This window comes from Echinops telfairi, unplaced genomic scaffold (genome assembly GCF_000313985.2).
Source record: "Echinops telfairi isolate 266 unplaced genomic scaffold, ASM31398v2 ScPeMD7_4048;HRSCAF=4782, whole genome shotgun sequence".
Classification (NCBI taxonomy): domain Eukaryota; kingdom Metazoa; phylum Chordata; class Mammalia; order Afrosoricida; family Tenrecidae; genus Echinops; species Echinops telfairi.
Window position 1 is genome coordinate 1,604,365 of NW_022107947.1, and position 15,229 is coordinate 1,619,593.

The window sequence follows — 15,229 nt, forward strand, 5'->3', positions numbered from 1 at the left end:
TATATCTTTTGATAGACAGGCACCATCAGCTTGCTTCACCACATTTGTTTATGCACCCATCTTGTCTCCAGTGGACCTGTTCAGAAGGTGAGCATCGCAGAATGCTGGGTTATTAGAACAAAGTGTTCTTGCATTGAGGGAGTACTTGAGAAGAAAGAGGCCCAGTGTCTGTCTGCTACCTTAATACTTAACCTATAAATAGATGTACATAGATCTATTTCCCTATCATATATATAAATGAACTTACATATGTACATGCCTATATTTCTACCTGTATAAATGTCCTTTGCCTATTGGTTTTTCCTCTATTTCCTTTTATTTTCCTCTTGTCCTTCTATCATATTCAGCCTTCATTCAGGTTTCAGTATTTCCTCTCGACTACATTGCCTTTGATCAAGCCTCACCAGGCATCCTATACTTTCCTAGCCATCGATTGTAGATCACTTGTTGTCCCCTTGTCTCTGGGTTTGTTGACACCCCCTTCCTTTTCCTTGCTCCCCTCTCTCCTGTGTGTCCCACCCCCCCTCCAACCACTGGTCCTGTTGTTTTCTCATCCAGATTGTTTATACGACCTACTTATCTAGATAGACTTGTAGAGACAATAATAAGCACAAAACAACAACAAATGAATGACAGAAAAGCCTATAAATAGTTCCCGGTCTGTTTGTTGACCATTAGGGATGTTTTCCGGTTGAGTGTGATGGAGTGCCATGCCCTGGGCCGAAAGACTGTTTTTGGTTTTCCCCAGGAACTTTATTGCTTTGCTTCCCTGGCTGCTCTGTTGCATGCCCTTACTGTTTCGCCTCAGTGTGATGGAGACAGATCAGGTACAATTCCCACACTGTATCTCCAGTGTTGTCCCCGTAGTGCTATGGGTCGTGTTTTACTTTTTTAATGTTAAATATCGGCAGCTCTTCCTTTTGTTTGAAGAAAATCCTGAATTGGAGCTAGAAGTACAGTAAATTTTTGATACTTTCCGTGTCTCCAGCAATGAGCATTGGCAAAGAACACAAGATTGTTAAATTCATTTTCTTACATTTATTTTAACAATCTTATAAATCAGTGATCACTTGTAGCTTTACGCATATGGTGAACCCTTTTAAATAACTGTATTTTAATTAACTGTATCTTAAATAACTGTATCCATGATAGTCTACTTCCAAAAAATGGAGCACAAATTCTTTTTTCTTTCTTTTTTTCAATCATTTTATTGGAGGCTCATACAGCTCTTATCAAAATACATACATTTATCCATTGTATCAAGCACATTTGTACATTTGGTGCCATCAGCATTTTCAAAACATTTTATTTCTACTTGAACACTGGTATCAGCTCCTCTTTTTTTTTTAATCCAACCTACCTCCCTCACAAACCCCTGATAAATTACTATTATTTTTTCATGTCTTACACCGACCGATGTCTCCCTTCACCCACTTTTCTGTTGTCTGTCCCCCAGGAGGGGCTTATATGTAGATTGTTGTGATCTGTTCCCCTTTTCTCCCCACCACCTTCCCCTTACTCTGCTGGTATTGCTACTCTCATTATTGGTCTTGAGGGGTTTGTCTGTCCTGGGTCCCCAGTGTTTCCAGCTCTTCTCTGTACCAGTGTAGACCCTCTGGTCTAGCCGGATTTGTAAGGTAGAATTGGGATCATGATGAGCACAAATATTTTTAATATGTACCACACAGTGGATCAAATTAGGGAAATGATTCCAATTCATTAATATAATACTTTTACTTTGACATAGCTGACTCATTATTTGCCTTCATCAAGATTTCATTTCTAGCTCTAAGTAATAGTATAAAAATACCTAAAATATGAAGTATATGGTTTCTTAAGGTGACAAATAGATATTTTTTGCTGTCAAATTTGGAAGTTATTTGAGAAAATGTACTTGAAGTATTAATTAGTTGGTGTCTCTAATATTGTAAAACTTAGCTAAAACTAAAAATTAAAGTACTAACAATTTTCCAAATTTTGAATTAATTGCTCTGTGATATCGTTAGAAAGGTTTAGTACTCACATCTTTCACTTTTTGTGAAATACTCTTTCAAATCTTTACTTCCTAATTTAAAAACAAGGTTTGTTTGACTGTGAGTCTTATTTTTTTCATCTCTCAATCTGAAAATGGTCACCCAGTGCAATAATATAAGCTGGCCAAAGTCACAAGCTCACACATTTTTAAAAATTTTTGTAAGATGAGTTTGTTTTTTGTTATCCATTTCAGTCTACTGTCGTGACTAATGTCATCAGTTGTGTTTGTCTGGCTGTAGCTTCTGTTACATTAATGTGTGTTTGCTCTGGAGTCTCTGGGTGCTGCAGTTGTTCATATTTAAGTACCGACTCCTGGGAGGTGGGTGGTTTGAACCGACTCAATAGTACCTGGCGATCTGCTTCTGAAAGGTCACAGCCTCAGAATCCTGCAAAGCGCAGTCTTCCTCTGTGTGCTTGCCTGCATGAACACACTCTTGCACGCACAACATGCATTTGCTGAAAATGCCTCTTAATAGCAGCCACGATTTCTTTCTTTTACGCTAATAGCTTTTCCAGTTTGCTCTCCTCCAACAAACTGTAATTGCCATTCTCTGTTAAAATAACCATCTTAGAGTCTTTACAGTATCTCTATTTTAGTCTGTCTCAGTAGTATGCTTTAATTTGGAAGTTCACCCCCCCCCTCCCCACCATGCTAGTAATGTATTAATTACCAATTCTGGTTTACCTGGATAGCACTGTAGCTGAAGCTATCTGCATGGAATATTTAAAATGAGCCTGTGACAGTGTTTTATTGTTGCAGAACAAAATCATTTGAACTGAATCAGTCTATTGACCTGAATGAGATTGATGGTATATTACATGTAATACTAGAAAGGACCCATTGGCCCAGTACACACACAACATTTTTCAGGAGGCAATGAGAAAAGTGAAGTACAACGAGGTCTCATAAATTTGGTTAACAAATAAACTTTAAAAAATGGAACTTTTCCATGAACTTTTTGAAGCTCCCTCAAATATTAGTTTTAATCTAAACAATATCATTGTGTTCTGTGGGAGATGTTTTATAATGCTCTGTTATTGAGTGAAAATTTATATTAATTTAAAAACGAAATCCACTTACTTAGTTGTACCAGCCACATTAGCGCTGCTCTAGACCAGAGCAGCTTATGTACTGTAGTAAAGGGAGCAGTCAAGTTCAGAGGCAGGAATGACTAGACCCAACTGAGCCAGATTAGCAGAGGCTGGAGGAAGACTAGAAATCTACGTGGCTGTAACAAATGTGATTTTATATCCCAGGCTGAACCCAGGACATGCAAAAATAATTATTTTAATAAGCAAGCCAATTCTTTGACTATTTGAAATGATTTGTTTTTGTATATAAAGCAACCACTTTTGGCGGGTGTGTGGGGGGGTAGGCTGAGTGATCATTTTTTTCAATTAGAAATAGTGGCATTCTGTATGTACACGAAGAGGTAGTCTTAATTTGCTCTGAGGTTACATGTCTCAGATGAACATTAGCATTTGGAGTTGTTTTAGTGCTGAACACTTAGTACTGGTTTATAGGAACTACATGCATAAAACGAAAACACAGGCAGGGAGAACCATGGCAACACAGCCATCTCTTCAGTGAAATTGGAGGAGCCCAGATTAATTAACATTTATGCTGAGACGAGAGGATACAAAGAATTAAGCTTTTTCACCAACTTAATTCCTTTATGTATTCGTCATAAAATTGATCATGTATTTTCTTGCGATTACTACTCATGTTTGAATCATCGACCAACTGCCCAGCATTTGAAAGATTACTTTTGTTCTTTGTAGAAATGTTAAGAGACTGACCTTGAGATTGCAGAGAGTATGTAGAGAAATTTTGATTGAGGTTAATGAATTGGAGTGGGTGTTTGTTAAATATAACATTGTAAATACATTTTTTAAGTCATTCACTAAAATTTTTGAATTCTGTAAGATATACAGGTTTTTTTTGTGTGTGTATTTGTTTGTTTTAAACATTTTCCCCAAATGCCTCATTTTATTACAGGTGGTTTCAGATATGTAAGAAGTGCTTTGGATTCTGCTAGAGATTACCTAATTTTTACTAATTGTTGTACTATCAAAATACTGTTTTCTCAGACAGACAGTGTTATTTTCATTATTCTGCTGTAGCTATATTAAGTGGTTTTAAACAGAACTACATTCTGAAAATATCTTGGTGCTGACTCCTAAGTTGTTTTGTTAAAATTGGCCTTATCCCCGGATGCTGATGTACAAGTTAAAATTTATTATGTGTGATTCCTTATCTTAATTGCTTATTGACTTGCTAAAACACATATCTACAGTATCAGGCTTTTTCAAGGTTTTTTTAAATTTAAATCTCTTTCTTCAAGGAACTTGACGTCAATTTTCTACTTTTGTTTTAGTCTCTCAGAGGGAAAGGATTCGCTTTCCCCAACTCATCTCAATTCAATGTGTTTTAATTATAGTTAATGTTTACGGCTTTTTTCCCTTTTCTTTTTAAAAATTCCAATATTCCCCTTGTCATTAGTGCCCTCCAGACAGTTCAAACTCAAAGCTGCCCTGTGTACGACTGTTGCTCTGTTTTAGTCCATTGTCGCATCTATGGGGTCGGTTCATCTTTTTGAGGGTCTTCCTCTTTTTGGCTGACTCTCCACTTTACCAAGAATGATGTCCCGCTGCAGAGAGTGACCCTTCTTGATCGCATGCCCGAAGTACCCGGGACAGTGTTTGCCGCCCTGGTGCCTCAGACAGATTTGTTCATGAATAAACCTGATATACTCAGTCTTCTTCCCAACGCCAGAGGGAAAGACATTCCTTCTTTGTTCTTTCTTATTAGCCGTCCGGCTTTCCCATGCAGTATCACTACAAATTGTTAGTGGTACGAAGCCTTGCAGAATATTAATTACCTTTCTTTGTTTTTCATTGAATTTTCTCCACCTCCCCAAATTCTCACCAGTTTCTATTGGGAATTATCATCTTAACGCTTTGGGTTTCATGTTGCATAAATTGCTGCTTTTAGTTTCATTTTTCATGCATTATGCAGCACCGAAAAGAATGGCAACACATGTAACAGCTTATTTGATTTTTGAAGGAGAAATTTTGAATAAAATTATGAAAAATAGCTAGTTTTCAATGCCTACACGAATTTTGAAAGACTCAAAAAGCATTCCATTGTGGACTCCAAGTCCTCTTTAAACTTCCCACCAACAGCCACTGCCTGCAGAGCCAGCAGGTCATTTGGCCCCCAGGGGCTCTCTGACTTCATGATGTGGTTTCCCGCTCTCTACACACGGTGATAAGTATTTTCCTTGCAGTTATCGCTGTGATGACTTCGTGGTTAATGACACCAAGCTGGGACTGGTACAGAAACTCAGAGAACACTTTCAGAACTTGGAAAAGTGAGTGCTGGGCCTTGGAGAAATAATGAGATGGGGGTTGGGGTTTTGTTTGTGATTTCAATGCTTACATCATTATGTTGCCGTTTTTTTTCCATTGAGTGCATTGGTCGTGTATTGCCTGCTTGCCAAACATTGATACTTCCCTCCCCACCTTTCACTTTATCCAGGTTTTTGTTTTGATTTGCTTTGATTGTGGTATAAATGTTTTTAGCAGAACATTTACCACTTCAACATTTGTTACATGTACATTTCAATGGAGTTAACTACTGTCATTCTACTGGGCAGCCAGCACAACCCTTCACTGAAGCTGGGTGAAGCTCCTTTGTTCCTGGCAGCCACTAATAAACTCTGGTCCCTCTATACTTTTGTATTTTAGATATTTTACATAAGTGGAACTGTACGATATTTGTCCTCTTGTTGACTTCACTCAGTGTAATGTTTTTTTAAGATTGGTCCACGAAGAGGCCTGTATCAGTACTTTCTTTCTCTTATGGCAGTAATACACTGTAATGACCGTGGATGTAGACGTGTCTCGCTGTGTTCCTGCTCTCATTTCTTTGGGTGTATACTAAGGGCTGGTTCAGGTGGGAATTCTACGCCCAGCTGTCTAAGGCACCTCCTGAACGCTGTTTTTCAGAGGGACTGCACTATTTTACAATTGTGATAGTGATGGATGTTCCACACATCATCTTTTCAGTGGGGTCAAAAAATTTGATAAAGTACGCCTTGGTTTTAGATATTTGAAACTAAATCCACAGTTAATGGGCACAGCTCTGCATTTACTTAATTTAATACTTGTCATAAATTAGATCCAGGTGCCCAAGAGTTTTTTCGCTATTGCCCTCCAACGTACAAGGTACTCAATTTGTGAGGGAAGTGCTAGGTACAAGGAAAGAACAGAAAACAGGTAAAGCCATTACAGAGTTACCTTTGACAGGAGAAAACCCATGCCAAGTGTCCTCTGAGGTCTGCTTAGAAACACTGAGCATTACTTTAGAGGAAAATTGGGCTTACTGGTCATACTGTTGTCCACTCTGCATTTATATGATATTGTAGCATTCTAGTTCTTTTTCTTAGGATGGGGCAATATATAGCTTCAAGTTACAAAAGAGCTATGAAATGCTTTGTCATCAACAAGAAATTATGTGAATAGACTTTTCTTACTTTAGCCAAATTATTTAGGTAAGATCCACTGATTTAAAAAACCAAGCAGTAAATAGACACCCAAATAGCCTTTGATGCTACAGAAGATGGAGCCATAGCTCACTTAATAGATGATGATAGAATCTAGTTTAACCCATTGCTGTGGAGTTGGTTCCAACGCGTAGTCACCCTGTGGAAACCAACAGCCACATCTTTCCCCAGCAGAGCAGTGGTGGATTTGAACTGCTCATCTTGCAGTTAGCTGCCTGACATGTCACCCACTGTACCACCAGTGCTTAAGGAACTATTAATCATGTAATAGCAAATTTTATTGATTTCATTCATTTCAGCTATTGCTGCATAGGGTATTCTATAGCAAATCATCATTAGCACAGAAATTCTGGATCGACACCATTTTCCAACACCTTTCTCCATCGAAGAAACACTTTGCGTAAAATTTATTAGAATGCCTTTTCCACTCTTTAAAGGGTCACTTTAAAATTATGTATCAGAGGAAATAATCTAAAAGATATATTCATGATTAAATACACAAACTTCTAAGACTGCCAGTTCTTTCCCATCATTAGTGTCAGGCTAATGGAAAGGAAACGTCATTTTTTTGCTTCCCAAAATATCCAAGTGAGATATATGACTTAGAGCTGTGGGTACATGTGTCTCAGAGTATCGGCAACCCAAGGGTAAGAGGAGACCAGATTCCACACAGTGCTGTGCTAAGTTAGTCATTTCTTCACTCGTTGCTGAGGTAAGTTGCCTCTTCACAAATTCAGTGAGGGGAGAAGGTGAATCATAAGATTATAGCTATAGATATAGATGATATAGGTAGAGAGAGATAGAACACACGCACAAATACATAATATATGTGTGTATCCTACAGTTAACTTTCAATTTTGAGCTCTATAAATAAAGCACCTGACTTTGAAATACAGGCTTTTCTATTTTTCTTGCAGTGTTTTCCCAGAGTGGTGGTAGTCTTCTCTCTCTAGACCTATTCTAATGGAAGTAGCCATATGTAACTACTTAAATTGGTGCAACCTAAATAAAATAAAGCATTCCACTCCTTAGTCACCCTACTGGGCAGCCAGGTGTGGCTGGAGGCTACTGTGTCAGACCACCAGGTGAGAAAGCATTTGTGTCCCTGGGGAACATTCCAGGGACAGTGCTGTTCTAGATAATTTGGGGAATATCTAAGGTTAAGTAAAACTCAAAGGCAATCAATAGTTTTTAAGCTGTGACTTTCACCATAGATTAAATGCTGGTAATATTTTAACAAAGGACATAACCTGTACAGTCCCGTTCTCAGTGGGATGAGCATGGAAGCGAGCTGTCTGTGGCATCTTTAGCCAGATGAAGTGCTCAGGAAAGGGAAGATCTGAAAGTTACGTAACACGAGCACATTCTCGAATGCCCTTTTACCTTTGGCTTAGTTTTGATTAGCTTCCTTGGGATTGAGATGGTAGTCTTTCCTTTAAAAAATGTAAATGGCAGAAAACATATTCTGCTTGAAGATGACCATTTTTCTAATGAAGAATCAGGTGAGTAAGATAAGAGTGGCCACACTGGTGTTGTATAAGTCACCACAGGAATCTCCTGCTTCACAGTTATCTGTGAGCAATTGCAGACCAAGTAGGTATTTTGGGTCTCTGTATCTGCCCCTGCGTCCGTTCCTGGTTAGAACTCAGGCTGCTGCGTTCAGACTAAAAGAAGGAAAGCCACTTTGAACAAGTGTCAAAGATGACAAGCAACAGAACAAAACTTAAATCCAAGGTGTTTCAGTTATTTTACGTTTTAAGAAAATACAGTTTCTTTCATCAACTGAAAAAAAAATCTGTTTAATCAGTGAGCCAGGCATAGAAAATCTGGCCAACCATGGACTGACATCAAAATGAAGAACAAAGTAACACGTGATTTGAGACTTAATGCTCAATCTTAGAATATTCTGTCTGTCAGACCAGGGTCTGGTTAGGCAGATAGAGTGGTGGTGCAGAGGGAGTGTCTCATGGACTCCACCTGGCTGACTAGCATTGCTGGGAAGCACCTGGTGGTGGCACCTTCCAGCCAGGGTCCCACCCCTGCTGGAGGAGCTGTGGACAACCACACAGAAAGCAGTGGGATTTCCAAGTAGTGGCATCCTCCAGGACTTTGAATTATTTGTGGGGCCCTGTGGGCCTAATGTGCCCCTTCATGGTTGACAGAGCAGCCAGGCAGGGCCCCATGCCCTAGACCATTAGGGCATCTGAAGTTCATTCCTTAACCTGCTGTGTAGCATGTATATATTAATGTCTTTCTGACCATCTATCTCTGTGTTTTGTGTGTTTGTGTTTTAATAGCTCAGCTTTCACAGCCGATAGGCATAGAAAAAGAAAAGTATTGGAAAACTCATCATTAAACAGCAAACTATTAAAAGTAAATGTAAGTAATTAAAATTTATTCAAATATACATTAGTTGGGATCTAGTCACTGTTTTATTACAACTCTTAACATACCATGTTGCCTTCTGGACTTTTGTAGAGGTCTTGAGTTTAGCATATGTTCTACAATGGTTGCCACTTGTACTAAGGATTCTTAGGTGAGAACCCCGGGAGCGCCTCTGTCCTGGCCTCGTTCCCATTATGGAGATGCCCGCACCGCTCTGCCACACAAGGCGGTGCTCTCTGAGTGCTTGCTCATGTCTCCCCTGATTCCATCTCTCTAGACACTCAAACACCCTGGCTTCCTTCTGTGAGAGATTGTTAATGCAAGCTGTGTGGTTCTGAAATTTTAGTGAATTTTATTTCTTAGGACTTCATTTATGTACTATCAGCATAGAATGTACCTCCGCTTTCTGGTAATCTACATCAGTTTTAATGGTGTGTCAGTCATCAGTAGATTAACACAGTTTTAAAGATCGCTAAGTATGCTCAGATGAACCTGTGTTTTACCCTGCAACTATCCCTCTCCTGGCATGCTAACTATGTTTGGACATGCACTTAACTGACATGTTACGATTTTGTGAAAGAGCTAGAGTGTTCTTTTTTTTTTTGTTTTGTTTTGAGCTAGAGTGTTCTTGTAGTTACCTGAATAATGAATGGGCACATGTGCTCTGGGATGGGGGAGGGGTGTCAATTCATCTCTTCGTGTGGCACTCAGATTACATAGTACATTTATAGAGCTAACCGGAAAACCAAGCCTTGGTTGTTATGAGAAGTTCAGATACTTTTCCAAGGTGTATGTGTTTTGCTGGGAAAGCATGGATTGATCATTAATGCATGACTTAGAGTTAAATGTTTAGGGACATAAATACTTGGGAGCATATGTGTTTAGATATTTTCAACTTCTAGTAGTTTTAATGGAGGGTTAAAAGGCATTTAGTGTTAGATGTTGCTTTTTTTTTAAAGGACTTGTCTGTGTTGTTTGCTTGTTTGTTTTTGCAGTAGGTACTTTTTAGTCTTTATTAATGCAGATTTCTTCATAAACTCCATGCTACTCCCATTAAGAGTAAGCCAAGAATTGAGAGCAGCCTCCTAAAACTATCTCATCACTAACATAGAGAAGAGAAAGAGTTTATATATGAGGTAGTCATTGCACGGAAAAGGACCGATTCCAAATTGTCCGGTTGCTAGACTTTGAATAGAAATACTTGGCCTTCACCTGGTGCTGCTAATGACCGCTCTCCCTGTCCCCTCTACAGGGCAGCACCACTGCCATCTGTGCCACTGGCCTCCGGAACTTGGGGAACACATGTTTTATGAATGCCATTCTTCAGTCACTCAGGTACTGTAGCTTAAGTGTCTGGTTTTTGTTCCTTATGGCATGGTCAAGAACAAAGGGCCTGAGTTTGGATCCTGGCTCTGCCATTTATTCCTGCCCTGAGGCTGGCAGGGCAGGTTGCCTTATTTCCTTGTTTCCTAATCAGTAAGAATGGGAGTGATACTTCCTACCTCATAGGACAATTGGGAGAAATATATAACACCATTGGTATAAAATGTGTAGAGCCTAGCAGTAAAAGTTAGCCACTGTTATTAGTATTTTCTCGTTTTGATTAGGCTAAAGCAGGGGGTCAGGAAATGTTCTGTAAAAGGCCAGAGTAAATTATTTTAGTCATCGTAGACTGCATACAGTCTGTCACATATTTTCTTTCATTTTTAAAAAAATTGCTTTTAAAAATGTAAAGCGCCATCTGAGCTGATTGCCCAAGTACAAACAACAGGCTGTACAAAAACGGGTTGAAGTCTGGATTTGGCCTGTGAGCTGTAGTTTGCCAGCTTTGGGGCTTCCGGAGCCCCTGTCCAGAGAGCCTACCTCAATCATTAGCCAAGGCTCACAGGTTTCCTTTAGTATTTTTTTTTTTTTCATTCTAAAGATCTAAACATCAAGGTTGACGTAAGAAGAAATTATTTTTAAAGTTATGTCATTTTTAGATTTTAACAAGGTTTTAAAGGCCAGAGTAAATGACGGTAGGATTAGTCACCTGGCTAAGAGGCACAGGTGCCTTATTTGATCTCTCCATGAAAGACACTGCTGTTCAGCTTGTGCATTTTCATTCAAAGAAGAATTCTCATTTCTGTTACTGCCTTTGATTCAATCCCCACTCATATGACCCTGCATAGGATTTCCAAAACTAAGTATTTATGGGAGCAGACAGTCTCTTTCACCTATAGAGCAGCTGGTGGGTTTGAACCTCTGATCTTGTAGTTAGCAGTCCATTGCCTAACCCACAGGGCCACCTGGGCTCTTCGTGACTGTATAGTATATCTAAGTGATATGTTTAGTTCCATGGTCTCTTTCCTAAGGAAATATTGAATACCTAGAAATAAGCACTTTGAGGGGGCGGGGTTTGAATTTTTTTTAGAGTAAAAGTTTGGCCATCTGTCTACAGTATTTGTCTTGGAGCTAATGAGGAAGAGTAAGACAAGAGATTTCACTGAATGCAATTTAAATGAGACAATTGAATGATTACATTTTCGAACTCTTATCTGTAGACTTTCTAGAACTTTCTTCACAGCCCTATTAAATTCTTTATCACATAATTTTCTTCCTTTCCCTTTTAAATAGTAACATTGAGCAGTTTTGCTGTTATTTCAAAGAACTGCCTGCTGTGGAGCTAAGGAACGGGAAAACAGCAGGAAGGCGGACATATCACACCAGGAGCCAAGGGGATGACAACGTGTGAGTTATGCGAGTGGGCTCTTTCTGGCTTTGAGCTGCAAGACAAAGGACTCGTGCAGGCGGCTTTCGTTGCATAGCACAAATAAAAATTTAATTTTTCCCTAAAGATTGTGCTGAAGCATCTAGTGGGTACTGGAATTATTATACTGAGCATTCTACTTACTGTGGCTTTTCAAATTGGGGTATCCTGAAAATGATAACATCTGTGTATGAAAGAAGTACAGTTCTACCCATTAGTCAATGTGACATTCTGTAGGTAAATTTGTCTTGGATAAAAAATATATTTGTAGCGGGCAATTTAATTTCAAGGCAAAGCAGTTAATTTTTAGTTACGATGAAGAGGGGGGAAGTGGGTCAGTGATTATTCCGGGGCAGCTCTGTATTCAAATTCTGTGTAGTCAGACTTAGTTCAGGTTCCAAAGTTCTATCCTGGGCCATGACTCTGAGGGGGCGTTTTCTCCGTAACAGTACTGACAGCAAGACTGACGGATCCGTAGCTAATGCTCGCCTGCACTCCCCCACACTGAACAGGTGTCTGTTAACCTGACACTGTCCTGCCTGGGTGGCTGAGGAGTCATGGGCAGTAGGAACAGAGCCCAAATGTGGGGGAGCAGGGGTGGCATGGCCTCCCTGGAAGTAGCACATGAGAGGAACCTAGAAGTGCCTGTGTTCAGGGAGGCCATGCACCACAGTCTTCATTGGAGAGGCAAGCACTGAGCTTGAGAATAAAACGTCTCGGGTACAGAAGTCCCGGGAAGAATCAGTAGCACTCTGGTAGGAAGGTCACTCAGGATTACGTTTTATGCTGCAGTACGTGCCTCTGGGCCACTTTAGGAAGAGAAGGAATCCGTTGAAGGGCTGTTGATGAGCTAACTGCCGCTGGATGGCAGAAGACCTGGGCTGGGGTGTAGGCCGCCAGCACCACAGTGACAGAAGCTGGTGCCACCACTGCCACCTGACAGGACTCAGACTGTCCCTGTTTCCTTGTGCCACTGCTTCTTGCTTCAGATGGGCAGAGTCCAGGACATGTAGTGTGTCCTGGCGACAAGGAAAGCTGTCTAACTTCTCAGCTTCCACAGTGCGAGGTGGGTCCTGACTCACCAAGATGTGTACAGTGGGGAATCCCCCAAACACAGGAAGTAGATTCCAGACCTGGCTAGTCAAAACCCTGGTGTCTCAGGGACATATTGGATAACAAGTGGTAAAAAGGAAGAAAGACAGTGAGATTCTCTGGGTTATCATTAGGCATCCAAGAGTATGATGGTTTTATTGCTCGACGTGGGCCATTGAACTTGAGGAAGAGTATCCCTTTAGCTACTTGTGTAGAAAACCCAAATTAACAGTGATTTATTCTTTCATATGAAACTTGGAGGTCATCTGTCTAGGGTGGTTTCACCAAGTCTTTAGACTCTTTCCAGCTTTCTGTTCCACCACCCCAGGTTGGAGTTCTTAGCCCTATGCTCCCAGGTAGTGTGGTGCTCTCCTACCAGGTCGTCCTCCTGGCCGCCAGGGAGGAAGGAGGACGAGAGCAACGAGAAGGGCTTTCGTCCATCAAGGAAATCTTCAGGCACTGTTGGACACACTCAGCTCTCTCTCCCGGAGGTCATTCGCCCCGCAGAGGCAATGGAAGCTGTATTCCTGTGAAAGGAGAGGAGAATGGCCACCAGGGGCAGTACAAAGAGGGTGGTGGGCAGCGACAGAGAGTGGGTACTCAAGTAGTTAGTACCCGTTGGGTTTGGAGTGACAAGAGGTCATTCAGAAGAAGAGCCCTACTGGACACTGGAGAAACCGGAATAAAAGTGGTCATGGGGAAGCTGTCCGAGCTGTGGCGTTGAGCCTGCTGGAGTGTGCGACCAGGCAGACTTCGTGAGGCCGAGGTGGTCACAGTCTGAGGCCTGCACCAACTCCCTAGGGAGGGTTGAGACACAAAAGAAACTTTCAAAGAGTTTCTGGGGAAAAACGTGTTAAATTATTCAACTTGTTCATGGTGAAATCTCCATTCTTAAATAATTTGCCTTGTGTCTTAACCACTGCTTTATTGGGAAAAATTTTTTTTTAATTCAGAGGGTACAAGTATAGAAATACTTGGCACCCTCAAAATTCATAGGACTAAAGAACTCGTTTTATGAGCAGTTAGTGCTATTTATATAGGTTTGTGAGATGTCACTTAACCATCAGACTTAGTTCAGAAAAGACCCACTCTTTTGATTGATCTGCTCTGCGCCTGCACGTTGTGGATTGACACTGCAGCCTCTCCTTCATTCATGCCTGACCTCCACCCGCCCTTCCTGTCTTCCAGGTCTTTGGTGGAGGAGTTTAGAAAGACTCTCTGTGCTCTTTGGCAAGGCAGCCAGACTGCATTTAGCCCAGAGTCCTTATTCTATGTTGTCTGGAAGATTATGCCGAATTTTAGGTGAGTATTACTTTAATGAGGGATATTTAAGCATATTTAGTGTTGGTCTTTTTATTGTTGCTGCAGCCATTTTCATGAGCTCCTATGCTAAATAATCTATGCTGGTTTGTTTGCTTGAGAAGAGCAGAAACTCACTGTATCTGAGTAAACAGACACGTCAGTATAAGTAATTCATGTTAGAAATGGTCTACAGAGAGCAGGGTGTTTTGTAGAAGAAAACTGACTAGACAGCATTTCCTTGGTTCTTTCAGAATTAATTCTTGGATTTAATACAATATTCCTAATATCAGTTTATACCTGATTGTCATGAAAAACAACAACAAACTTTTAGTTAAGCTGCAGAAGCATTAGACCCCTTCTGAAGAACACACAGAAGGGAAGCAGCGTGTTCAATCACACGCACCTAACAGATGTTACGACCAGAATTAGGACTCGCATCTTTGGGGAGTTGGCTTATAGTAGATGTGTTAACAGTAATTGTTCACAGGAGATCCACGCACCGACTTTGTACTGTTCTCCTTAATGATCACTGTGACCAGGTTCCCTCACTGTTTATTGGGAGATTAGAAAGCTTATGATGGGTTTATTCCATAGAATGCTACTTTTCATCTAAATAGATGCACAGCTCTGCCTAGTTTTGTTTCTATAGCTCAGGTGAGTATGATTTAGATTTTAGTTGGTTAGTTTTACATGTGGTTAGTATTCCTACTCGTGAAGCAACAGACCGTTTAGAAAAGGTAACCCAAATGAGGAACTTGCCATGGAGCCGGGGGTGGGGTGGGGGGAGGATTCCTGATGCACTGAGCTCTTCTATTTTGTTAGTGAATTTAGGATGCCTTTGTGTCTAGTTTGCACCTAACTGAGACTGTCTCCAGGGACTCCAGTGTCTCCAGTGACTATGTTTTCTCTGGGGTGGACTTGGATCTGGAGCTCGTATTAAGGATAAAGCCTGGTCACTGTACAAGATTATTGGACAGTGTCCAGATGAGGCAGGGAGGTGGGGCTTTCTTACAGCTCTCACTCTGGGAGGTATGCTGGCTAAGGGCCTTATTCATACTCAGCCTCTGTGCAAGTACAGTTGGTTTGAATATGTCTGTTA

The 15,229-nt window shown here is 40.7% G+C and overlaps 1 protein-coding gene across 2 annotated transcripts in view; it reads left to right on the top strand.

Moving 5' to 3' along the window:
• USP3 (ubiquitin specific peptidase 3) overlaps positions 1-15,229 on the top strand; it is a 107,100-nt gene that overhangs the window by 65,202 nt on the left and 26,669 nt on the right. For both annotated transcript variants that reach the window (XM_004716293.2, XM_045294940.1), the window contains exons 4-8: positions 5,325-5,408; positions 8,900-8,981; positions 10,240-10,322; positions 11,604-11,717; positions 14,017-14,130. In XM_004716293.2, the coding sequence (XP_004716350.1) occupies positions 5,325-5,408; positions 8,900-8,981; positions 10,240-10,322; positions 11,604-11,717; positions 14,017-14,130 (477 nt within the window). The remainder of the gene's footprint in view (positions 1-5,324; positions 5,409-8,899; positions 8,982-10,239; positions 10,323-11,603; positions 11,718-14,016; positions 14,131-15,229) is intronic.